General features: G+C 43.0%; 1 protein-coding gene across 9 annotated transcripts in view; it reads right to left on the reverse strand.

Moving 5' to 3' along the window:
- Positions 1-4038: 4038 nt before the first annotated feature.
- The window catches only part of eya1 (EYA transcriptional coactivator and phosphatase 1), a 62766-nt gene continuing 39392 nt past the window's right edge, over positions 4039-27412 (reverse strand). For all 9 annotated transcript variants that reach the window (XM_041066048.1, XM_041066053.1, XM_041066051.1 and 6 more), the window contains 11 exons: positions 26048-26130; positions 25263-25449; positions 24414-24556; positions 23594-23677; positions 20021-20110; positions 10501-10559; positions 10216-10376; positions 9875-9989; positions 9402-9523; positions 8457-8557; positions 4039-6255 (listed from right to left, as the gene is read on the reverse strand). In XM_041066048.1, the coding sequence (XP_040921982.1) occupies positions 6175-6255; positions 8457-8557; positions 9402-9523; positions 9875-9989; positions 10216-10376; positions 10501-10559; positions 20021-20110; positions 23594-23677; positions 24414-24556; positions 25263-25449; positions 26048-26130 (1226 nt within the window). In that variant the 3' untranslated portion in view covers positions 4039-6174. The remainder of the gene's footprint in view (positions 6256-8456; positions 8558-9401; positions 9524-9874; positions 9990-10215; positions 10377-10500; positions 10560-20020; positions 20111-23593; positions 23678-24413; positions 24557-25262; positions 25450-26047; positions 26131-27412) is intronic.

Consider the following 27412-nt stretch of genomic DNA (forward strand, 5'->3'; position numbering starts at 1 on the left):
GAGAAAGAAAACATCACCCATGACTTATCGAGCAAAAACAAGCCAAGGTGGGACGCGAGGCTGTTTTATTAACCGGATGACATCGAGTTTATTAAACTGGCTGAGAGACTCCTTCTCCTGCCAGATGAGAGGGAGCTTGGCCCAGGTCCGACACCTAACTGTAGAGAGCAGGCCCAATTAACACCCTAGAGGGAGGTCCTACACATGCAGATACACATTTCTGAACACACACATACACGTAAACACCCTGTGCATGCTCACAGAGAACACACACGGAGGTCTGAAGCGGCTGCAGCAGCCAAATAAACCCTCAGGGACCTGGTAGCTTATAGGTCTGAGTTAGCTAAGAAGTCATGCACGTGCACTCTTACTCACACACTCACAGCTGAAGGGTGGCCTTAGCTTGCCATATAAATCTCTGCCACTCACCTTCAAATGGAGTAGTGTGGTGGGCCCAGTAAATATGAGGGAGTGTGTGTGTGTGTTTGACCACAGATGCAGGTGGAGCTGTGGTGCGGTTGGGGCAGACAGTGAGCATCGTTTCAGCTCTGGGCCCTGGCAGAGCCACTCACTCTCAAACACTACAGCCCTGCAGTGGTTATGAGCCGCGGTGAGAGGTTAAGTTGAAAGTGCACCTTTGTTGCTGAATTTGCTCAGTGAATAAACCTGCTGCTTCAACATCCAAAGAAAATTGTTAGAAATTTTTAATTTACAGAAGACTAATACAGAAGCTAAATTTGAAGCAGGCATAATTCAGTTTCAGCATGTTTCTGCTTTATGATATTTAATCAAAAATACATTGCTGCAACTACTCCTAGTGTAGAACAGATACATGATGAGACAAGACTCCTGCAATGGCCAACACCATATGTCAATGCTTTACTGAAACATTATGGGCTTGGACAAAACAACTATGTCAGTTAAAATCACATGCAACCAGCAATTTTAGATTCCAGAAACCCTTTAAATGGTGTGTTCCGACCAAACGCGAAGCGAATTTTCAGAGAATTTCCGGCTGAGCTAATGTTTGTGCTAACTGGGGAAGGAAGCTAACGCTAGTGCTAACTTGGCTCCAGGTAAATTACAACCATAAGCTGGAAAAAAGTAACAGGTACAGATTTCAGAACGTACCTGGTAGTCCTTCTGTCTCGCTGATTTTTCTCAAAGTCCTCTTTTTCTTTTTGTTTCTCTGTAAATTACAGAAGCTGTATCCCACAACTCTATTTTCCCATCTCTGATTGTCGATGACGTCAAGGGAATCTCACCGCTGATAGGCTTTTCGCGACACCGCGTCACGCGAAGTTTTCGCCCGACGCGAATTCGCGGCTACTTGCGTCTTTGCCATAGACTGTATAAGACAGGTCTTTGCGTTGACTTTGCCTGTTACCGCGCGAGAAAAAAAAAACACTTCGCGTGTGAAGTGGCTAAACACATTGAAGCCCACCTTCAACTGGAAGATACCTAGCAGGTATTCTGTCTTCCCCAGTTAGCACAAACATTAGCAGAACTGGCTTGCTGGGACAAGGGAGCAATGGTTGATGGCGGAAATAAACGTTGCTAAGGTGCAATGCAAACACACTGCACCCAGAATCCACCCTTTGCTCGTCTTGTGCGTACATGAATGTGTATATGTAAGTGTATTTAAGTAACCCTTTCTGACCTCTACATGGAACAATCCACTCTCCAATGTGACTAAAACACTCCACCAACGTGCATTAATAGCATTGTCACAGTCTAGACTCACTTGGGAATGCCTCCTCTGTGTGGGACAGGCATATTTGTGGATGCCTGACCCCTCCGGAGTTGACACTCCTGGCTGGGATCCATGGCATCCACAGCTTCCTGATTACCAGCTGTCCCTGCCCCACTCTGCCTGTCAAATCCCAGTAACTGAGAAATAAACAAACAGTAAACAAAGGGGCCTAGTTTAGCACCACCGCCTGCCTCAGCATGACAACAGGTTTGTCACTCTCGCTTCCTGCCAGGGCTAAGTGAGCCTTGCGCTCTGGAGAGGAGTAAGAGTAAGAAGCCTTTCTTCATCTTAAAACCACTGGAGGAGGAGCTGCAATCAACGACAGTGGGTTCATCTATCCTGCCTCAAGACAAACTGCATCAGCCAAGCCAAGGATGAAAAAAAAATACAGACTGAAACACTCTAAAGCATGTTGTTCTGGTTCTTAGATTGAGCAGAAACTCCTTGCAGCTCTGCTAAAGATGGAGGCTTTGTGTTTAATTCTCCCCCTCCCTCTCTTTCGTATTGTCTCAATCTGTGGACATCTGCTTGCTACAGAGACAAATTCCCCTAACTTGAGACACACTAGCCACCAAGAGGAGAACACAGGCCTATTAATAGGCTTCCTGCTCGTAAAAGAGATGTGGCAGATCAGGTTTTTTGGGGGGAGTTTGATATGCATGTAATACAATATTAGTTCAATTGTGATGCACCGTCAGAGGCCCCCTCTATGGAAATCTGCATGAAATCACTGTCTGGGCAAAGTCGTAAATCACCAGTGGTGTTGTTTATTATTGCAGTACAGTTTTATGGAGGGCGGGAGCTTTGCTGGGACGTCCAGGAGAGGAATGCCCAACTTGCAAGGTAATGGCCCCTTAATTTCCACGGGGGGTTTGATGGGAGTTCAATGAAGATCAGGCCTCTTGAGAATAACGTGGTGACTTTAAAAGCCTGATTAAAGCACAGAGACACGTATACCTAACAAATACAAGCACATGACATGTTCACCAAGCAGCCACCGGAACTACAAAATAAATAAAAGGATGATAAATCTCTCTAAAAATCAAAGTTGTGGCAGAGGATTGTGAGTCAGGTACATGACATAAGCCAAAGAGACACAATCTAGCTCTTATTTTTATTCCAGTGTGTGTGTACGAGCAGCCAGTGCGGCTGGCCAACATGCCGCAACACCCACTTTTTCTTTCGCAAAATGTCTGGTCTGGTTGTGTCTGACTTTTTCTGCCAGGTCTGTGAGCATCGGGAAAACTTATCAAAGAGAACAGACCTTTATTCTGTGCTGCAGAGAGAGCAGCACTCCTCTCCCTGAAAGAGCGCCAGTCAGGACCTCAGACGCTACTTAGTCTTTCAGCTGTTCGGAAGTGAGAAAAGCACATTTGGGGTCATTGTTGCTGGTGCATTCCGGTGGTAGCAGCCCAGCTTGCTTTGTCCAGCCTGGCAAACACACACACCCTGGACATCACTCCCACTCCATATGAAAACATAATTGAACTGGATATTAAACGGCTCTAAATAAAATTCCATTCATGCTTAATTCTCCAACGTGGTTTTGGAGGCCGGACACTTTCTTCCCTGTCCAGGCTAGTGTTACATACTGGACTGTCTTAGCTGTGACCACCTCATAAAATCAGCCTCATAAATATTTTTCATGTTATTTAAACTAACCCAGCTCTCTATGACTTGGAGTGGTATGATATATGTAAATTATGCATGGAGACTCCTGCAGACATATGCTGTAAGGCTTGAACTATTACAAATATTGGGCTGAGCACTGGCTTGGCTTCAGGAGCCTCAAGAATGTATGATGTGTGTTGTGCATTCTTGACGCTGTCAAGAAAATCTGTCTCATGGGAATTATGAAAAATATCTAATTAATAAAAAGTCACATTAGATATTCCAAACCAAAGTATGCTTGTAATTCAGATGTGGCCTTCCTATAAAAAGGTATTTTATAGCGGCTATTGTGTAGATTTAAAGGATGTGATTAGCATGCGGGTGTGTGATGTTGTTTGATCTAGACTTGCACCAGCTCCAGTTTCTATTTGCTTCCTGGTAGGATTAGTGGCTGAGACCTGTGACATCAGTGTCAGTCTCCGGACACTGGTGGCAGGTAGTAATGTCATTCCAGTCATATTAATACACAATGGAAAGAAGTGAAAAAAAAAAAAACATGGTTAAATCAAACATTAATGTTCTTGTCCACAGACAAAAAATCTTTTTAATACCTTAAATTGTTATCTTTTAAATTGCTGTTTTGAATTAAAAAAAAAAAAAAATCAGAGAAGATGTAACAGTTCACAAATCAGTTTTATTAATTTAAACACAATCAAATAATAATGTCAAAAACATCTGTACACATATTTTGCAGACACAACAATCTTTTGCGTTTCACAATGAGGCCCATGTAGTGTAAAGTATTTCCAGTTTGCATTTATGATTGCAACATAATAAAAAAAAAAGCGTGCTGTATGAATCTATAAAACATTTCCTCTATTTACCTACCATTACCTTGATCTAGCAGCAATATGTAGATACCCCGGAACATGGGGGAGAAGTTGTTTTGAGTAGACGGGAGGGGGAGGAGGGAGGGTGGTGTGTTAGGGGAGAGAGGGATCCAAATTGAAATGTAAAGGCCAGCAGTGATCATGTGCAAAGGAGGGAAAAATTAGAAACGCAACGAGTCGGTTTCTGTTTAAGAAATTCACAGTCGATAGCACATGTCCTGTATGTTCACAAACCCCTCGAAGTTAGTGGCTTTTCTCTAAATGTTAATTATGGTTTCCCCATCCACAGATGTAGAAGCCCTATGGGAAGGGCTTCATGTATTTCAGCTACTTCAAAGAGGGACACAGAATGTATTTTCAACGTCGAAATAAAAACACTACATCATACAAAATTACGCTCGCTGTACAAGAGTTGTTATAGCGCTTGTATAAAAGATAATAAAACCTATTCAAGCCTGCTTTTTTATTTTTTTAATATCAGATTTATTCAAATTTGTTGTTAAAATGGCTCTCAGGAGGCAAGGAATTGCCATATGCCATGTCTAAAACCCTTCTCAGAATTAAGTTTGCTTCCAAATATATGGGGTCAGGGCTGCAAGCTGGTGAAATGCCATAAGGACACAAGTTGTGAGCTACCTGTCTGAATAACTAAAAAAAAAAAACCTCTTTCCCTTTGAAATTAGTCTAAAAAGGACTTGCGATAGAGGAGACCTGTTATGCCATATAAAGATGTGAATGAAGACACATCACAGAATCAGATGAAAGGTCATTGACACTTGACATCCATGCTTTTGGTCTTGACAAAACGATTTATCACAAAATCCCATTATCTACATATTTGTTTACTGAACAAAACTTGAACACATCAACACTTTCAGGCGTCGCACAAGCTTATGTGCGATGGGATGCCTTTCTTTTTTTCTTTTTTTTTTCTTATACTTCAATGAAAAAGCATTGCCGCCTTTCAAGAGCACGTACCTAAATGAATATAGGAAGGAATAGTCCAGTGATTACAAACTTACACACACAAAAAAAAAAAGATTTCCTCTGTACACGATTGTCTCAGCATTGTAAATAAAGTTTTTTGTAATTTTCTTAAATTATTAGAAAACCCCTTTTTTCTTGTTTCTTCCATAAATGTCTTCCTCTCGCTGCGGTGGAAATCAATAGTACTTTGTAAAAGGCACGAGTCTTTTGTCGTCGAGGTACCTTCTCAGTGGCACGGCGCCACTCACAAAGTCTCCGTTCATAAATAAGAAGCACAGGACTCCCAGGCCGACGGTTAACAGAGGAGCAATCGCTTTGTCTGTCCGTCCCATGACGGAGGGGAGAATAAAAAGTAGGTAGACAGATAAGGAGCAGAGAGAGACAGGAGGTGAAGAGCGGTGTGGGAGGGGCTAGAGGGGACGGAGAAATGTCACCACCAGTAGTCGTGGGCTTGTGGTTTACTGTAGCTGAGTTCTGTGGCGAGGTGAGGCCAGGCAGGCGAGGCCATCAGTAGCTCTGCTCTCCTCACAGGTGTGAACCCTGACAGAGTCCCGGCACAAACAGGGGGCCGTAAAACACTTTGACAGCTTCAGAAAGCGGCCAATTCACAGTAACCAGGGCAAGCAGCTGCAGCGCCGTAAATTCACCTCTCTCCTTCGCTTCCAGAAAAACAAAAAAAAAAAAAGTTTAGGGTTAAGACGAAGTGTGACCGTATGTCAGCACATTAACCGTGTGCTCAGCCTTCTTTTTTTTCTCCATTCTCCTCTTCTTTTCTTCCTATGAAGTGGAAGACAGACGCCAGGCAGCGCGGGGGGGGGGCTTTTTTTCTGAGCTGTGGGGTCTGAGGCAAGCGTGGGACGGGGCTGGAGGGCGAAGGTGAAAGGTTTGCAGGGTGTGCTGAGGTGGAGCAGGGTGTACGATGGTGGTGTAGTGCTACAAGTACTCCAGGTCTAGAGCGTGGTGGAGGGCCATGAGGTCTGAATGGCTGGAGATCCTCCAGAAGGGCATGTTGTGCTTTGGAGGAAGGGAAAAAAGAGCATCATATTATATAAGGGTTTGTTTAAACCATTAAAAAAAAACCTAAATTCTACATATTCCTAAGGCTGAAACAATCAGTTAATTAATTAATTAGTCTTATGACAGATAATTAGAGTGATTTAATTAATCTTTTCAGTCAGTTATCAAAAAAAACGCAAAGAATTCTCAGGTTCCAGCTTCACAAATGTATTTCTTTCTTTCTGTCTGCTTTATGTCATTGTAAATTTCATATTTTGTTTGTTTGTTTTTTGCAGCCTTTCAGAACGTTTGCAAGAAGCCAAGGGAAGATTTTATGCTTCACACTGCGGCTAATACATTCAATGAATAAAATAAGACTGGTTCATTCACCAGGAAAAGTGATCATATCAATAACACACCCCGACCTCTCCTTTTGCTCCCTTGTGCATACGTCTATGCGGCCAAATAGCACATCTGTACCTCTAACTAATTTTTCTGCTGCATCAATGTGTAGTTTTATACCACCTAACTAATCCAGGAGCTGTCTTCTCAACCTCAACAGAAATGAACTCCCCACAGTGTCTTTTGAATGTACCTCCTGCCTGTTAGTGTGTGTTTAGCACAGTGCAAATGAGCTGTTGTTCCCAAGCAGGGGACGGGGAGAGAAACCTGAGTCGCAGAGAATGAAAGGAGCTTGTCAGGTAGAGTCCTCAGCTCCTCAGTGTGTGGAGCCCATTACCCTCCCCTTATCAAAGGTATGGCCTCTCCCAGGCATATGTTCCGCTTAGGAGAGCCTGCACTGACCCTTAAAAAGCTCTTTGCTTTTTGTTTTGTAAATTGTCTTTGCTTTTAAGTTTAAAAGCTGGAGATGTTATCTCTGCCTTCTCTCCCGCGCGACAGTAATAACTGAAGGCAGAATTGTTTCAGGGATTTTTTTTTTTTAGGTGAAGGAATGAGGGCTGAGAGAACTTTTAGACATTTGCTTTTGTAGTTCCACACGGTGTCACATCTGATATGCGCCTCCTGACGGGCGAAATTGTTGTGTTATTTCACGTCTTCTCTGATGTTGACACAGAAACCTTTTACCGCATGGCCTGTCGTGGGACTCGCACCACTCAGACAGGGGAAAAAAAAAAAAAAAAAACGCCTTATCCTTCCATCAATGTCACACTCCAAAAACTCAAGACTGAGTAAAAATATTTGCATCTTTTTCCACCATCATCCCTCAAGACTATATTCCCAGGGCGTGTTCGCTTTTCATAATACAAAGCTATTGCTTTACACACTTATCCAGGGTAAAGGTTGCTACTTCTTCCTAATCACTGCCTAATCACTCTTCATCTGTCCTCACGCTTCTACTCATTGTTTACCGAGAAACAGGTGAAAAAGGAGCTGGAGGCTTTTCAAAGGGAAACTCCATGTCTTCACCCTGACACCGTGGCTCACCAGAACTGTCAGTGAAATATGCTTGTGGGCCGCTGATTAATTTGCTAATGAATATGTTTGCTGTGTGCGACTTGCATGTGGCATTTGGTTTAAATCCAAAACTTGGCAGAAACGCTGAATACACAAATTGTGGAGCAAGAGCCAACAGGTAACATGAAAAGGGGAAAGTCGGCCTCATCTGAACTGATACCGTCGTGCTTCCTGAGAGAGTGCGCTAGACGTCGGCTCTGAGCCTTTCTTGATCCATCTCGTGCTAACAGGCTTGTCATTGCAGTAAATATTCTAATTTCATCAACAATGATTTAAGTCTCCTTTATGCATGCTCTATTTACGATGTGCCTTCAACATGCCTGAAAGGGCCTGTCTAGCATTACACATACAGCATTCACGCTGCTCAGGGCACCAAGCAGGAATATATAATTATGCCATCTCTCCCCTCCCCTGCTCTGTAAACCTGAGATGGCGGAGGAAGAGCGCTGATTACACACTACAGACTTTCTCTCTTGTACTTGGACTCACTATAAGAGGATAAACGCATAAAAGTAAAGGAAGACTGTTAAGGAGGAGAGCTGGAGCACTGATTCCTTTCTTTGGAAAGGTATGGCAGGTATGTTTTGTGTTCTGCAAGCATTCATAATGAACTCTCGACCTTATGGAAAGTAATCACAAGTCAAAACATTATCTTTTCTCCTAGCTCTAAGTACTTCTGATAAATGTCTTCCCCAGATGAAACCATTTCTGTATGTGCTATCTATTATTCCAAGATCTCTTACCTTTTTTGAGCCTTGCTCCTCTTCCACACCATCTCCAACAACAATGTAAACAACTTTCCTCCCGAACCTTTGAATTACTCTCTCAAAGCAGCTCTCCTTCCCTGCGGAGGAGTCAACAGAAGGATGTTAGTGGAGCGTTGCATGGATGCAAACAGATAGACACACATTTGCAAAGACTCACACTGAAAACCATCAAGTTGATTCAGAGGCACAGGGTGACAAGAGCCCACTTTAAAAACACCACACGTACAGAAATAGGGCCGAGTGTAAACACTCTGAGCTCAGCAAGGAGATGTGATAAGATCAGCCTGCAGATAAAGACAATCTGAAAAGCATTAACTCACTCCTTCTCCTCCTCAACCATGGGACAAATGGACTTAAAGCAGCTAAACCAGCATGCTACAGGCTCTAGTTAGGAGGACCGGAGTGCTTAATGCTCCGAGGAACTTTGAGCTGCACCCTGCTCCAGCTCTGCGCTGATGGGCCTGGAAATGGCGCAGGAGTGAAGCTTGATGTTTATTTTGCATTTGAAACAGTGAAGAAGGGGAAGGACTGGAGGAAAAGGGAGGAGGCGGTGATGGTGGTGGTGGGGGGGAGGGTTGTATTGCCGTGGAATGACATAAATGTGCAGAAGTGGTTTCATATGCAGAGACTGAGCAGGAGAGGCCTGGGGAGGCCCAGAGCAGGCCCAGCTCCAGAAAAATAATCCCAGGCTGATTAGGGTTGATTCCTTCATAGAAGAACATCAACCCTCTCTGGTGACTGAATCTCCCACCCCGTCCACGCCTCGGTCCTGTCACTTAGGTAGCATGTGTGTCTTAACTGTTTGCACTCACACTGCTAAAATAATAAACACTCATGTCCCAAAGTGATACATCGATGATAGAGGAGAAACACTACAAAATACACCAAGAAAACTCAAATTGCACACCCCAGAATATTTACCTATTTTGGTTGCGCTATAAATATTCTCGATAGGAAAGACTATTCCCAGGCCGTAGAGCAAGACCTTAGCCAGGGCAGGGATGAGCTGCGTGGTGGTCACCAGGATATTCACACAGTTTGACCTGGATTAGAGAGACAGAGGAGGAGAGAAAAGGGATGACATCATTTTAAGTCACTGTGAGGGAGGACAAAAGAAAAACACAGCATGCTGAAAATAAAGACAAAGCAATGTATCAACTGTTAAAAACATGTCCAGCAAAGAAGGATTGGATCTCAGCTCCTTTTTCAAGTCGGATCTCTTAGCACACTTATTCTTCAAAATCAGAGGACAAGGCCTGTCCAAAAAGCCTAATTTGGAGCATTGGTGTTTTCTTTAATAGCTTGGGAGTATGGAGTTGACTTATTTACACCACATGCGAGTTTATATATGTGTGGTATGGGACTGGGTACAATTTTCCTCACTGGAGTCCTACCTTGAGTGGATTAATGTTAGTGCTTTCAGTGCCAGTGTTAACCAGGAGTCCGTCAAGGCTTCAATTTCTGCTCGCAATTGCAACCAGGCTTCCCTTTTGGCTGGGCCCAGCAGACCTGAAACGCAGGGTAACATTGTTTGGGTTGGACCAGCCCTCTGAATACCACTGAAATTTTCAAAATTTACCCTGACCAAGTGGTGTGGCATGTGTGCTTTTTAGAACACACACGTGAACATGCGCAGACGCTCACACAAACGCCCACACAATGAGGGCACGTACATGTGCAAACTCCTTTCTACACGACAGATGTGTACGGAGCAGAGCTGCTTGTTGGGGATTACCTCCGACGTTATTTTTGTAGGTGGTGTAGATTTCTTTTACTCGTCTGTAGCGGAAGGCCAGTTTTCTCATCCAGTCAACGCCTCCCCGCACGCCTGTGGCCAGACATAGGTTGGCACTGGTCGCTGCTGCGTGGAAACCGTCAGCGCTGAAGTTATACGTACTGAGATTAAGACAAAGAAAGAATTGGTTAGTGCAAGCTGCTCAGTCTTGACTGGCAGCAAAGGCTATGGCACATTTTATGTTAACTAATGACCAAAGAACCTAAGTGTAGCAATGTTGTGTACCTTAGATCCTGGCCATTGTCATCGGAGGACACATCGTCGATATGTACCTGGTCACATTCCTTCAAGACACAAAACATACACATTGAGTAAAGTGTGATTCACATACTCTGGAAGAAACAGAATGTAGAGAGGTTTCTTTCTTGGGAAAGGACACTCCCCACGTTTCAGGTCATTTTTCACTAGAAAAAAATCTATTTATTCAGGAATTTGTGCTCTGGCTGGACACCTCAGTCTTAATCCCCCTTTGCCTTGACTTTCTCTTTATATCCTTTTTTTGAATCAGCTCACCACATTTTTTCCCCCCTGTACCCTCACCAGCTCTGTCCAAACATAAAACTAACCTCATCATCAGTCTAAATGGACTGCTACCACTAGAGGGGTCTAAAGATATGCACACCCACAGACATAACTAATTAAGTCCCAATCCAGCAACTCTAAACACTCCCCAGGTTGGCATTTGAACAACTATGAGAGTGTAGATATAGATATATATCCATAAAGTAGAAGAATGTATGTAGGCTAGCCGAATATATAAAGAGACTTGGCCCTAATGCTCTGTGAATGTGTGCATATGTGTCTGTGTGTATCTCTAAACATGTGTGCGCACTCCTCTTCCCCTTTGGGGATGCCTGGCTCCTCTTGGAAAGGTAGAGGGATTCTGCAGCTCTGCACTGATTCCACCGGTACACGGTAACACAATCCAGACTTTCTGGTAAATGTAACCTACTAGAAAAATTGAACCTGATGCTAACCGCCAATGAAATTATGACCTCTGATTGCTGCTGCGCCACACACCAACACAGCCTCGGGGCCAGTCAGCCAGCCAGCCGGCAAAAGAGCGCAGGAGAAAGCAGACTAAAAATCTGTTATTAGTTTTCCATTTATAGGAACGCTCTAGTGCCTCCCCCTTCGTCCACTCCCCCCCCCCCAGCCAGCTTGAAATGTGAGGGAGTCCTGCCTTGGCATTCAGATCAACACATTGCACATGGGGCAGAGCAGAGAGAGACTAGTTCAGTTTCTTTTTGCTAAAACTTGGGATGGCTTGCAAAATTGCTAGCCAGGTTGAGCAATAGCCTTGTTAAGAGGAAAACTGACATCAACTTTTCAATTTGTTTCAGTCAGCTCTAATATTGAAAGAATAACAGAGAGACTATTTGATATCTCTATGAACTTAAAGCATTTCTCTGGACAGCTACAGGTTTTACGTTGGTTGCCAAAAAGGTTAGTCTCACCTGTTTAAAGTTATGTGAGAAATAATAATTGAAACTTGAGAGAGAGAATTCCTCTGGTCTCAAGTATGAAAAATCCCTCCTGATTTTGTAAGCTTTTTAATTAAGTTTCATCCGGCTGTTAAGACACCCAAACACAGAAAAGGACTTCCTTGTTTTAAGTCAATCTAACTGAGGCCAAATGCTGACGTTATTGCATTCCTCTCTAATGCTAGAGCAGGGTAAGGGTAAGGGCTTTGGACCGTAAACCTTTTTTATTTTACTGGTTCCCCTCTGAACAAATTTTTCATCTCCCTGGATTTGTGGGGAGAGGGAGGGGAGAGGGACGTGAGGAGAAACTCAAACCAGCTGTTCTTTAACAGAATTAAAATCTTGACCCCCAACCCCAGCTCTAATGCAGCCATTCTCTCGCCAAGCCTCTCCCAGCAAGCCCCGAGATCCAAAGAGGAAAAGACTTTGACCCCGTGACCCCTCTCCCCTCCTCTCCGGGGCTCCGGCACCCCGATAAGGGGGTGGGAGGGTAGAGAGGTGGATATGGAGGAGAGCAGCGGGTAAACGCTGGGGGAGAGAGTCCAAAGTGACCTCACATGGAGCGAGCTCAGAGCCCCGCGTTCCAGAAGATGGACTGCCAATTGGAGATGGGGTGCAGGCAGGGGCTCTTAGCTCTGTTGGCCAAATCTGTTTCCAGACACTCTCCAGCAGATCTTTAATAGTTGAAGAAAGCAGCAATTTGTCCCAGCTTGATAATCCGCAGCCAACAAACATTTGGATAATTTATGTTCCCAAATTATCCCCAAATTTTCCTCAGAACAGAACTCAAGCCAGAAGTACTGATGTGCTTAATTCCTTAAGTAGTGGAGGCACGTCTGTTTGTTTAGGGAAACAAAAACAGCACCCTGGGTTAAGCACCACATAAAGCTTCCTTTCAAAGACCTCCCATTCTGGTGCAAGTGACTGGAATGCTTCTATTATCCAGTAATTACCTGCTGATGAATCAGACACAATCAGCCAACTGCAAAAGCTCCTGCCACCTCTTTCACTTCGGTACAGGATCATTCAGTCTCACTCATTTGGTACATCATTGCCTAATTACATGTTGTCTCCTGGTACCTTGTTGTATGACAATAGTTCCTCATGTTTATTCGTCCTATGTAATGTGTTTCTTTCAGAGTCTGACAGCCAACATGGATCCAAACAGATATCTGAGAACATTATTACTCAGCGTGTTAATTATGGACCAACTTCAGATGCCAGAGCCAAAATGTCAACATGCCCTGATATACATAAATGTGTCTCAGTAATTAGGCCTAAGTGTAGCCCTTTTAACTGCAGCCTGATTATGAATGATTTTTTCGTGCACTTTTCCAAATCCTCAAAGCTAATAAACACATCAAACCTCAACAACTGTAAAGTGTTAAAAATTCAAGAGTCCAACAAAAACACAACACAGTGGTTTGGGTTTTACAGTTTGGATGCCTGCACCTTTTTCATTTTGTTGCTTTTGCATGTTTACATTGTTTTGTAATTCCGTAGATATTACAAGACAAGTAATTAACAGCTGAACTGGGCTTGAGACCTCCAGATAGAAGTTTGTCTGTGATTGAGTTGTGTGTGTGTGTGTGTGTGTGTGTGTGTGTGTGTGTGTGTGTGTGTGTGTGTGTGTGCTGCATATAAAAAGGGAGGGGGTTGCTGGAAAAGTGAGCAGACTCCAACAATTACTGTTCCCAGCTGGGGCTGGCATAAACCTCTGCACTGGCTCCCTGGGAGGACTGGGAAAGCTAATAGAGGAGGTGGCTGTGGGTAATGTCGTACAGTAACCCTTACACATACTCATTAGGAGCCACTTCTGAAGGTCTCGTAAACACCACAGAGCCATGGATGGTGCAGGTTCAAGTCAGTTAAGTACAGTCGTATAGTCAAAGTGGTATGGAAAGAAACACTATGGGGAGGTGAATTTTACTAACTGACGGACTAGCTGAAAGTCTCAATTGCAATCCACCATTATTAGATGGATGGATAATGAAATGCCAAATAAATAGAATAGGTCCAGAAAATGCATACTGAGCATACAGAATACAAACAAGACCAAATAAACACTAATGTCCTTTATAAAAAGGATATTATCTAGTGCCACCTTGTGATAAAGTAGCTCATTTATAAGCACACTGGACTTAATAAAAGGAATTCATAAGCATTACAGTTACTGTCACTGACTCTATGAAAGGTTTAAAAGAAAAAAAAATAACAGGCTGCTATTATTTTGTTTTTGTAACACTAACAATAGAATGACAGGCCTTCAAGATGGTGGCACATTGAAGGGCAGTCAAAGAATTTCTTAGAACCTTTTGAACATCTCCTTTCCATCGAATCCCCCCCATTCTCCCCTCACCAAGCAAACAGTGGTCTCTCTAAAACCTACAATCACCACTAACTCACACCAGATGTTCCTACTGTACTGAGGAGTGAAGACCCTCCACCAGAAGCCATCGCAATTACTCCTTACGCAAACACGACGTCTTTCTGTTAAATTCATCAGCAGCATTCTTTTTGTTTCATCTGAATTCATTCAGCTACTAAACAGTCTTTATGTGTACAGGGAAGATGAAAACACAAAAAAATGTACAGCTGAAGGCAGGAGGCTTCTGTCTCAGGATGAGCCCATCTCTACATCATTCACTCTCTCTTCCTTTCGCTGTCTCGCTGCTAGTCTGCTGACAACTTTTCACTGGGCAGGAAGTTATCAGAGCCCTCTTTGTTCCCCTGGCATCTGTCATTAAGCAATCAGCAATGACGGCCTGAGTCTTCCTGTAGCCCTGGAAAGAGCTCAGAGCGGTGACTGCAGCAGTCAGAGCCAGACAGAAGAAAGAAACTCAGCAACGCATGTTCCCAAAACACAGGAAGGACTGCGCTATCTAAACTAACCTTTAGACCTGTTTTTCCCATAGAGGTCTAGGTCACTGCTGTACAGATAGTGCCCACTTTTTGGATACAAGCTGCCCCAGTTGCCCCCCCCCCATCTTCTCTCTCAGGTGAGCTGCTGGGGTGGGGGTGGGTGGTCAAAACCACAGTGTGAGCGATAACAGCCGTCATCACAGCATTCTTTGTGACCCTACAGGCTAATGCCATGTGAAAAAGGCTCATCCATGGTTCGCAGGTTCTCAATACTACCACTCCACCGGCAGAGGCTGTCATCCCCCCCTCCCCGTGGTCTGTGACCCCCAGCAACTTCCTTCTCTGTTCCCACCACAAGCACCCCTGTCTGGGGGGGTGGGCAGAAGGGAGGGAGGGGGTCTGTGATTACCTGGGGGTCAAACACAGGATATGGGTAACAAAGGAAGAGTTCTTCGAACCCACTTCATTCCAATCCACAATCTGTGCTTGAACAGTCACGGAATTCAAACAGCGGCGCCAAACAAAGCACAGGTATAGAGAAGTCTATGCTGGTTTTACAAAAATTCACACAATCCAGAGGAGGGATCCACAGGGAGCACAAGAACCCTTTGCTCAGACATGATTTTTAACAAAATGGCCTGCAAAGTGCAGTCGTAATGACTGGAAAAGTTGGAAAAGAAGGAAACACCCCACAGGTAGGCAGTGAAAAGTATAAATTAGTTATGTGTGATGGATGAGCTGCTTCTCATTATTTCCTATTTTTGGCGTTGCAAGTCCAAACCACACCTCAAAGGAGAGCAACATTAAATGCAATATCAAATCTCAGCCGTTTCAGCATTTTCCCCCCGCAACAAACGTATCCATAGGGAGCCAGTTTATTCTTGCCAAGTAGACTGTTGTTTGGACAAATCTGTACAAGTTTCAGTTCTCTTTATCCATAGACTGCATTGGACAGGTGCTGTGTCTCCGTTTTTAATTCAGGACAAAAAAAAATCTATCCTTAAATATCATCATTTGTCACCACGCAGTAATGTTATATTTTCCATGCACACTGGGTAGAGTGTGGGGGTGAGGTGGAGCTCTGTGGAGCAAAGACTGACAAAGTGGCTTTGAAACCTCCACTTTCTCTCTGTTGCCTTTCCAAAACACATCAGTGGCCTCCGCCTTGAGACTTGATGGAGTTCTGTCCAGAAGCAAGACAGAACTGCTGCATCAGTGGCCAGGCCAATGATGAAATACCCACATCAGTGTGTACAGACCTAAAGAAGACCATCTGACAAGAAATACCATATATGAAAATGGCCTAGTTTACTGTTGCTATTTGGTTTCAGCTGCATATTTTATATTGAGGAACATGAACTCTTCATCCCCTTTTTCATAGATTTTCTAAGCACAGATCTCGACGGGTTACAGTTCTGTTATTTATGCTGGTAGGTATTTGAAATATAAATACAAAAATTTATGCTACAGAGCTACAGTGTTAATTGGTAACCAATCAGCCGAATGACCTAATGTCGTGATTCAATGTAAAGCACATTTAGTGTTATGTTCCTGCTTACTGGGAATAAACCCCCCCCCCCCCAAAAAAATCAACTATCAAGAAAAAACACCATAAAGCTACCAATCATGTGGAATGGCGAGTACAGGATCTGACTCTCTACTGTGGGACATTAAACCAACAGAATAGCTCCATACTAAGAGGCTCTGGAGGGCCATTTCAGCCACTAGGAAAAGGTAACCGTGCGTTTCACAGCATCTCTCATTAACAGGCAGCCCCTGGGTGAGAGTGACAGAGGAGGTTTTAAACCTGCGAATGCAGGGTGGGAGCTATAAAAGGCAGTCAGCTCACAGTGTCACAGGGTTGCTCTGCAGGTACGAGTGTGAGAGTTTGTGGGCGCTTTCATGAGAGTTCATACAGTCTGTATGTGTTTGCCCGTATGTGTGTATATTAAGACTTTGCAGTACATTATGTTTAGAGTGCATGAGTGTGTGAGAGAGTGTTGCACACAGCACGGAGGCATTGTGGACTAATTTAAAATGTTCCCACCTTTAGAGACCTCTCCCCCTCTTTCTCGCTGTGAGTGGTTTGCCCCCATGCCCTTTATCCTCCAGACAGGGAAGGTTGTTTTCTCACCCAGGGAGGGGGGGAGACGGCAGCCCCCCGTACCCCACTGAGAGGGGAACACAGGGGGCTCGGCCAGCGAGAGAGAGGCCCCTGGTTCCCACATACTGCTTGGTGTTAGGGTTTGGGCCGCAGCAGCGCACCTACAGTAAACTCACACCCTGAGTCACAGCAGAGCTGTCAGTCTTCTCAGTTGAGCTCAGCCTCAGTGGGCTTCATTACACACATCACTTCAGACCATCAATTAACTCCACATTCAACCCCACAGCCCTAGCGTAAAAAAAAAGGGTGTCCAATGAAGCAAAATGATCATATTTCAAAAATAAGGTATATTAACAACAAATCTTATACGTAATTTACTTGTAAAAGGATATGATTTTGAAAAAAAAAATGTTAAAGGTTATAATTCGCTTTGAAGGTGTGTAATACTGAAAATTAAATAACGTTAATAATGATAATAATAATTACGGCTATTACCTTACCAAAGTGATGTTGCTGTTTAACATTTAAAATTAACAAATTATAAAAATGATTGATTTTGCATCAAGTTTTGCATCAGATTAAACCAGAGAACATAACACTGATTATATGTTTATCTCTGTAGCGATTGAAATACAACGTCTTCTACAAGGAAAATTAATACAGTGAAGATCACATCAATAGGGATCATATTGCTTTGAATTACTTGCCTAATACTTCCTTCAGTGAGAGCATTTTTGATGATAAAAACAGATTGTGCTGTTCATACAATACTACACCCGACCTTTAAAGGGCTGAGCAGCAAATGGTTTGTGCGGGACGATCGATAAGAGAGATTTGTGCGTGTGGATTGTGAGGGGAAATCTTTTGGTGAGGTGCAGTATTTCTGGGACCCACTATCTAACAGTGAATGAAAAAAGAGAGCGCTGATCCAGAAAAAGGTTAGAGGAGAAAGAGAGAGAGAGAGACGTAAGGGTGAAACTGATCCCTGTTGACCCCTTCGGCATGCCCTCTTTCTTTTTATGACTTTCCTCTGAATCGTCACTCACCAGCTCTATCAACACGCCCCGGCCTCCATTCATACACACTCTCTCTCTCTCTCACACACACACACACACACACTTGAACGCATGTAATACATAAGATTAGAGAATTTGCTGTGGCTTCAGCGGGCTGAACACAATATTATTCTTAATTGTGATGTTTATGAGGCTGTAAACAACTCTTATGAGTTTAAAATGTTTAAAACTGATTAATGAATCTTAAAAGCTAACATTTTAAAACATGCAAAATAATACCAAAGTGCACATACTGTGAAGCTTTGAGGAAGCAGAGTCCATATTTAATGTTCCCGTGCAGAGGCTGGCAGGACAACAGTGTTAAGACTTAGATGGACCACTCACACACACCGTTTGGCCACTAACTCTGCACCTGTGTTTCTGCACAGCCTCTGGGGTCTCCCTTTATGGGTTAGACTAAATTAGATGGACCATATGCATTTCTGCACATGCTTAAATACATAACTGCTGCTGGCTGAGGTATTTATAGCTGGACTCTATTTAGCTCTATCTGGGATGGAGGACTGTAAATCAGCAGAGAGGAAACACAACTGGTTAGGTATTGCTGAGAACTGGCACTTAACACTCAGACTGGCACAGCTCAGTTTAAGAGGAGAGATCTATATGCTTTCAAGTGTATGTCACTCCTCCTCTCGTATGATTGTTAATGACAACGCAGTGTCTGCAGAGAGGTCTTTATATTGCACGGTTTAAAAAGCATTCTTGTAGCAGACCACATACAGCTACTTTAGTCACAGTGGAAAAAAAAATCTGAAGCTTTTAACTGTCACAACAAAATCTAATAATTTGGTCACTGAGACAGAGCAGAAGAAATAGATGCTCTGCATTTTTAAATAATTTTATAAGCAGCCTGAGCTGCCAATTCATCTGTGAACAGTTTCATAACACATGAAAAGAAATCAAAACACGGGACAGATGTTGAGCAAAACCACATTTAAGCGTTGTCACAAACTGCCATTTTTTCAAATGATTGGGGCACATCTATTAAATAAAGTGCAGCTAGAATGGATTCTACATGGCTAGGGCATAAGGAAATATTTAACCAGCCAATTGCAGCCAATTAACTTTGATCATGATGACTGCGTTTGGGATCTCAGTCACTCGTCTGTCTGGGCGAGTATGAACATTTTCTTTCTCTGTCTTTCTCTCTCTCTCTCCCCCATTTTTTCCTCCTTCTTGGGTTTGCTTCGTGTAACAAAGCCGAACATGGTGGTGAGTAATGAGACTTGGCAGACTGGCCACAGATCTCTTCACACTTAAGTATCAAACAAAACATTTCCTCTACTGTGAGGTCAACGTAAAGCAGGACACTGAGGACCGGGTCAGTGGGATCAGATTCACAGGGGGAAAGAGACAGAGAGAAGAGGCAAGGATGAAAATCAAGGAAACAAAAACTCAGAGAACTGGACAGATTGAGTGTGGAGGGAAATAACATGAAGATGAATTGCTTTGTTTATTGCTAAAATGTGATGAGAATGGATAGTTACATAGGTTTGACATCTGGATCTGGACAGAGGGTAGTGGGTGCATTTCATGTCTGTTTATATGTTTGAACAAATGTGGCTCACACTTTTCTGTACACACATTATAAGCCTATAGGCATCCCCAGCACTCTAGATTTTGCTCCACTGCTCCCCAGAGCGAGGCTGACACTCACACACATGCACATACACACACCTCCCTACTCCTGATCCCTCTATTCCTGTGCCCCAGGGGCAGATTTTACACTAGCCGTACATGAATCAGGAGGGTAAAGAGGCGTGGGAGGGGAGACGGCGGGGGATTTCATGCTGTGACGGAAGGGTCTGTGGTGTAGGTGGACAGCGACACCAAGCACACAGCATGACACACAGACAGACGGAGTGGCCACAGAAACACTAGAGCCTGACAAATTGCGCTAGCCGCTATGGGAGTGGGAAGGAGGTGGGGGTGGGGGCAAGGCTGGTGACCCAGGAACGACAAAGACTGACAGCACATGTAAAATTCATGGCATCCCTTGGGCTTCGAGGTAATACTTCACCACTGTGGGACTGATAACTGAGAAACACGCCACGCTATGAAACAGTTGTTGCTCATTTTACTAAAATCTTGAGCTCCTGTTAGAATATATGACTCATCTGACCACTAAAATCAGGCAAACACAAGGCATATGTGCAGAATAAGAAGACCGTAATGTACTAAAGAAAGCTTAAAGAGTAACAACACATAAACAGACCCACCTCTAAGTCATTAAAGAATAAGTGTGTGTCGGCCAAGTTGAAGATCATTTCTTCCATCCTCAGGCCTAATGATACAGATGTGGGCGGGTCCTGAAAAACAGAAAAAAGCAATTAAGTTAAAAAAATCTTTTTATTTAGTTCTTTTTTTAGATTGAGATTTTTTTTTTTTCCATTTTTAAACAGTTAATGTAATACAATAAATGATGACGTTCACTGAGAGTCACTCTATTAACACAGAATCCCTTTAAATTCCTCAGCAGGCTACTCCCATAAAAGAAGCCATTAGCTGGACTTGAAAGTTTCAGCCTCTGCCTGAGACCCACCAAAATAGTCACCAGAAATGCCACAGACTTGAATGAATGCAGTAAAAGAACGGCTCCTCTCAGGAGGGATGGTCGACTTAGAAGAGCTGGGGTCACAGTCTCATCGTAAATAGCCCATTCTCCACATACTTGCGCTGATGCATCATTTGATTGCTCTTTAGGTGATCTAACACAAGATCATCAATAGCCACACTGACGTGTTTATTAATCCTGGAAATAATTTAAATGTAAAATAAATACTGATAATTCCCTGCATTGTGCACAATGATAATTTTTCCTTAAATCATGATCTCTGTCAGTAATGTGATACCTGCTGTAATGGTGATATGGTTGCACTGTCTGTAAGATAATACCTAGAGAGGAGTGAACTACACTGTAAATAGTTAATGAGCCCATGACAATGTGTGCGATTTTTCCATTTAAAAAGATAATGAATAGGCAAAAAAGTCTTTGGTGCATTTTCACATTAGTATTTATAAAGACAGAAGCTGTGTGTAATTATTTTTTCACATATTAACAAAATTGCTTATACACATTTAGAGCATTTCAGCCGTGGAAAAATCAGTAATTCATACTATTATTAAGTTTCGGGTTCAGTGAAACAACATGCAATACGTATTATACTTAAGTAACTCACTGAAGAGAGATGCTTCCATTCTTTCTTTTTTTTGCACAAATTGAATTCTTTTTTAATCTTAAATCTCTAATCAGCAAATTGTCTTCAGCAAAGGATGAGGACAGACAATAGCAGGCTGTAGAGGAGGATTTTCCGCAGCTGCGTGAGACTACGTTAAAGACAGGCCAGGCTGGAGCAGAGGCAGGGATTACAGAATTAAACCACCTGAAGACACACCTGAGCTTTCTACTGATTAGCTGTCGCACCCCACAATGCTTATGTTTTCTCTAAAATGACAGAGGAGAAACCACACAAGTAGAACTCAATCCCCACTTCTAGAGGCTTTCTCCTTCCTCTTAACCTCCCAGTTCGAATCAATCTTTCACTCAGAATTCATCAAAAATAATTAGCCTCCCACATCAACAGGCTACCAGCTCCCTCTTCCCAAACTCTGGCGCTGCAGGGTGATTTAGCATTACAGGCTGCTTTGGTGGGAAAAGGCAGTCTTCTCCGGCGCAAGTGAATCCTTTCCAATTAAATCTAAACAATCAGTCAGTGAGGGAGTTAAGAATACAAGCAGGCCAGAAGGCCAAAGTGCTGCTGCTGTCATTGCTCCAGCACCACCTGTCCCGAGATGTCAGTGCCATCCACAGGGGCGCCAAGTACCCCCCACCCCCCAACCAATAACAGCCCCCACCCCCACCCATTTTAAGCTCTAGCTCTGGCCAGCCCAATAGCAGCACAGCTGGCCTCAGCCATCAGCTTTATGGGGGTGAGCTGCCTTGATGCCAATTAAAAGAGCTGATAAGAACAGCAGTGTGTTTATGTGTGTATGAGGAAGAGAGAGAGAGAAAAAAAAAACAAGAGTCAGAGAGAGAGGGTGGGAGGTCACAGTAAGAGAAAGTGTGGATGTGCACTCTCTCAGATACACACCTATTTATAGTAAGCTCAAAGCAGCTAGGAGGGAAAACTGTTTAGTAAGTTTTTTTTATGCCACTAAGATAGAGAGGATATGAATGACAGACAGGAGGGAGGAGAAGGGGAAGAGGTGGGGAAGTTGTGGTGGATGAGTGGATGTGGGGGAAGTCTTTACAGGTAGGTAGTTTACAGATCTGCATTTCTGATAGGCTTTGAGGTAGCATGCTCTGTGGTTTCTGTGAGTAAGCACGTCTCCTCCTTATAAAATTACTTTATTGTGATAGTGTCAGCAGGTTGGAAAAAATAAATTTTGGTCAAAAAGGGACTGAAATGGGCACAAGAGGAGAAAAACAGGGAACAAAAGTGAAAACAGAGTGAGAAGGACTCTAGCGGCTGTCACATCCTATAGCTGGGCTCTGATGGAATGGGCCCTTATGGAGTCAGGAGTGTTTCCTGTTTCAGAGGAGCACACTGGAGACCCTGTGTATGCATGTGTGTGTGTGTTCATATATGTGTGTGTGTAGGGTTGAAGAGTCCCCCATCACCGAGCCATAGCTCCCTAAGCCTTAGCTCTCTCTTTACCCAGCATGCCGGGCTGAGAACAAAGTAAATAAACAGTCGAGGGTCGTGGGGCAGCCCTCTTTCACCCCAAAAACAAAACACTGCCCCCATCAAACACCCCCTCATACCAGAACAAAGACACAGAGCATGAGCCGCAGACACTAAGCTGTCTGACATACGAGGAGCAATATGTCATTTTCAACTTCAAAACCAGACACTTCCATAGCCAAAACAACCGGTGATCCGAAATGCTGCATTTAAGCAAAATAAAATAAAATGCTTAAAATTTAATATTTTAAATCCTAAATTTGTGAGGAATTGATGCTCAGCTTCTGCAGTCATTTTATTCTATACTATATACTATATGCAAATGGGAAAAGCAGAGTGGATGATGCAGTTAGAAAGCTATATAGAACCTATGAACCTAAGAAAACCATGAGAATAGGATTCTGCTGTATTTCCCAAATTGTTTGTTTTTAAAGTTTAAATTTAGAGGAGCAATTTACATGGAACAACAAATAGCAAAGCCTGGAGAAGCAAACTCCTCATCTTATGAGCATGCACAGCGACATGGGATAGAAAATGACCTTTTATTATAATAATAATATATGTTTGTTAAGACTGTGTATATATACATATATAATGTTTTTATTTGAACATTAATTAAGACAGGTTTAAGGGAACCTCTGTGTTCTAGCTTGAGTTTTGACTAAATTACATTTGGTGGACTCTCTCTCCTGCCAGGGTCTCCAGGGAGATCCCTGCCTGAAAGGGATGGATTGAGAAGCACTTAATTAAACTAACAATGTGGCATTTCTGAAGGAGAAAGGAACACTTAAGATGTGTCAATAGACATCTAGAGTGCAACTGTTGTGAGCCCCTACAGCCGAGCCCTGACCAGCCATGCATAACTCCAACAGCTGTGAAGAGCACTCAAATACTTGCCAAGCCTTATTGGACCTATTAAAAAAAAGAAATAATTATGTGTACACTGAGTTCTGCTCTGTCTTCTCACTAGAGACTTAAAGCACAGTGAAATCTATCCTCCACTCAATGGCCATTGCCCCCCCTCTGATCCTTTTTTTTTCTCCTTTTAATATTTATGTGTTTTGCTGATAAAGTGCACCACTACTGCCACAGTCTGATGTCACTCACCCGTCCATATCTGTTGGCATAAGAACCCGTAAGCAAGGAATGGAAAACGATGATTGTTTCATCCAGGTCCCAGATGAAAACTCGCTGGAGAGATGGGGGTGGAGGGGGAAGAAAGAAACAAAGAAAAACAGAGAGAAAAGAGGCAAAATCAATGGTGCACTCTGTAGGACTGCAAGGTGATCCTCCTGGTCAATAGGCCAGGAGCGTGTATTTGTGCGCCACAGGGACCAAGATCCATTTGCTTGGGTTGGTCACCGCAACACTCCTCCCATCACCCCACCACACGCTTTCCAGCCGTTGCCCTTTACATTAGAGTAATCAATAGTGACAAACTAATTAACTAGATATGTTAACATGCCATGATGTCAGTGCTATAATGGGTGCTATTAACCTCGTTCAAATTCATATCATATTAATGAAGAGCCCTCTGAATAACCAGGAGCTTATTTTGACATATGGACACTATCCAAGAGTTTTATGGCTCACTGTGCAGCACTACCATGGCTAGTCACAGCTAGTGTCCAGTGATGGCCAGAATATACATATATATTATTCACTTCAGTGATGACTCACTTAATCACAAGCCCTATTATTTATTTATGACGTGTACACGAGAACTTTATATAAGATATGTGTTTAGTGATGTCATATATTCCACAATGCATTAATAATGCATTTACAGTTAAGGAATCAAACCTTTAAGTATTAATGGCCATCAAGTGTTAAAGCTGGTGTGGCAGTCATATAGTAAGTGGATTAGTGTCCATGTGCCTCAGACAGGGCGAGGCTGTCTGTCGCCAAGGTAGCAGGCTCACCCTACCTCAAGGTCGGAGTCGGGCGGCGGTGATGGGTTGTTGTTCCTTCTTCCCCGGCCACGTGACTTTCCATCCGAGGCCCGGCGCAATCGATCCGAATCTGAATCTTTAATGGGGGTTGATGGACTGTGGATGGTACTGTACTCTCCTGAAAGGAAGGAAAGAAGGAAGAATATAAAAAGAGTGTATCGAAGATGAGCTATTATTTGCTTTTAGCAAAAATGTTTGAGTGACCATTTGTCTTGATGCAGGACAGACAGCTTCCTGGGACATTATTTAGGGATTAAGCTCGCCTACAGGTAACAAACATCATAAATCAGCTGCAGAACACAAACTAAAAGCTATTGTGCTCCATACTGATTTAATAAACAACTAGGACAAGCAAAGATGTCATTTATTTAAATTGGATGAGTGTGTATGAAATTATGTTTACTTAAAGCCTGATGTATCTGGTGTTGATTGATGACAAATTCAATTCCAATCATAAACGTTTGACTGACTTATAAAGATACAATCAGTGCTCGATTGCCAGATGATGCATTAATGTCACATGAAATTATGGAAAATTCTTCATCTGTTTTCAGTCTAAACTTTTTTCTTGCTTGTCATAGTCCAGTACACTAAATATGATGAAATCATTTCTTCCTTGTGCATCATAGTTAGGAAAAACAAAGATTTTTTTTGGTGTTTAGCCTATGCTTATGCTTATCAAGCACAACTTCAAGTCAGTGAGAAGGGGGGGAAGTAGTTCAGTGGCTCACTGGTTTCAAAAAGAAACATGGCTCTTACAAAGATCAAAGTCCTCATATTCAGGTTACACGAAGAAACCGGGCTGCCTGTGGTTTCATTCCTACCTGCAGAGTTGTCTGTGAGGGCCTGGCTGGTGATACCAGAGGGTGGCTCCTGAAGGGTATAGGTGGTAGTGGTGGAGGGCGTGCTGGGGCTAGTGTTGTTACTTGTCATGTAGGGTGAAGTGTAGGGTGAACTGTTGTAATACTGAGCATACTGGCCCTGGCCGAAGGCTGGATAACTGGGGTAGTCCTGTGGAGTAAGACAGACAGCATAGGGAAATGGGGGAAAAGGTAGGTTTCATTTGCATGAAGACAAGGCAAAAGGAGGGAAAAAAGAGAGATAAAGAAAAGATAGATACATAGTGATGTAAGAGGGAAAGTTTTGATGCAAAAGGTGGAGGCAAAGAGAGACAAAAGGTAGCAGAGTTGAGGAGGAGAAGTAGGAAGTTTGGCAGAGTAACGTGAGATATGCCCTGCACCAGTGTTGCTACTTTACAGTGCAGATTCCAAAACATAAATGCAAACACATGTCTGTTCTGTCCTACATCTGGACAACGATCTGTCTTGTTCTTTTTTTTTTTTCTCCTGCTTCTTCCTTTCCTCTGTGGCATAATACATATGTGCTGGAGGAGCTGCAGTAGATAATCCTGCGTACAAAGCTTTTGACATCCTGAGTGATTTATGTTTGAATGTGTCACGGATGAGATGTAACATATTGAGTGTGCATGTTTCATAAAGATTTCCAGGCTGGGAAGAAGAAGTCTGCCATTCCAACTTTTATAAACTGATAGCTGTATACTGATACCAGATCAGAGAAACAGAAGTAAGAGGGAGAAGTGCACAGCTACCTGTTGTGTGCTGTTGAAGCCAGTCGAATTTGTCAGGGAGTTGTTTCCTGCATACAATCCTGAAGTTGTTGTAAAAGTGCCACCTTTAAGGACAAAAATAACAGAGGTTTGAGAAATGTATACACCATATTATATCAAGAGACATTATCAAATCTGTGGTACTGCAAAGTAGTGCAGTGACAGAAATGAAACAGCACATTGTTAGGGGGAAAAAAAAGGCTGGTCTTTTCTGAAACAACTATTTGAGGTGGTGAACAGAGGGAGGCCTGAGGGAGCTCCCAACAGTGGCCTTATCTTTTCTCCTCTTCCTTCCTTATCAGTGATTGGATCAGGCCTGATGAATGACAGGGGGAGGGTAGAGAAGGGTGAGGGATGGACACAACCCGCACCCACAGCCGTCCTAGCTAGCACAATGTGAGGAACACAAGAGACTGTTGTGTGTGAGCTACCGAAGGGTGGCATTGGGGAAGAGGGGGTAGAAATGGTTGATGGGTTTGGGAGTGTGGGGCTGTGGGGGGAGGCACTACATGAGCAGTGTAGTTAGGCCGAGATGCACACCGGAGGGAGGGTTGACATCCAGCCCCCAAAAAATATGTACTGTATGTTCATCTTTTCACTTGCTTAAAGGATGGACCTCCTGGGAAATTAAATCATTCATTCAGGGGCTGATAGCATCTAATGGCTTAATAATATACATGACATGAGTTATAGAGGAGAAGAGCAGCAACAGCCCCCAGGGGCTTGACTTCTCTCTTCAGTGGCCATCCACCTGTAGTGTCATGTCAGGCCAGAAAACAGCAGGAGGGGGCAGCTTACACGGGGGTCACAGACTGATAGAATCTTTATTTGTATTTGTATTATTTAAATCTATAAATAAAAGTTATGTTAGTAACCATAAAGAAGAACAGTTAAATCACAAAGTGCTAAAATCAAATGCTTGTGATTGCTTAGAGAATTTAACTGTGAGTAGGGAGCACTTGATTTGATTCATAAGCTCCATAAATGAAAAGCATAAATATTGCATCTACTTTAGTTTAATTAATTGTGAAAGCAAAATTAGCATATGATTACTTGTGCAGCTTAGTATATGCACATTATTCTGCATGCTAATAATATAATATTTAACCATATATTGAAAACAGTAACAATAGTAAAGGTTCTGGGGAGTTGTTGACTTTCTCCTCTTTTGACCTACAGTAGTAACAGGTGCTTGATTTTTTGCAGATTCCATTACAGATAATGTATTAAAAAAACATCTGTGTCATAGCTGGTCTAACAACCTTTACAAATATGACCCCTGGGCTTTATTACTAGCTTCTGTCCATACAAAGAGATATTGCTACTCCATACACCCACTGGGGACAT

The sequence above is a fragment of the Toxotes jaculatrix genome, chromosome 20, assembly GCF_017976425.1.
Source record: "Toxotes jaculatrix isolate fToxJac2 chromosome 20, fToxJac2.pri, whole genome shotgun sequence".
Taxonomy (NCBI): Eukaryota; Metazoa; Chordata; class Actinopteri; family Toxotidae; genus Toxotes; species Toxotes jaculatrix.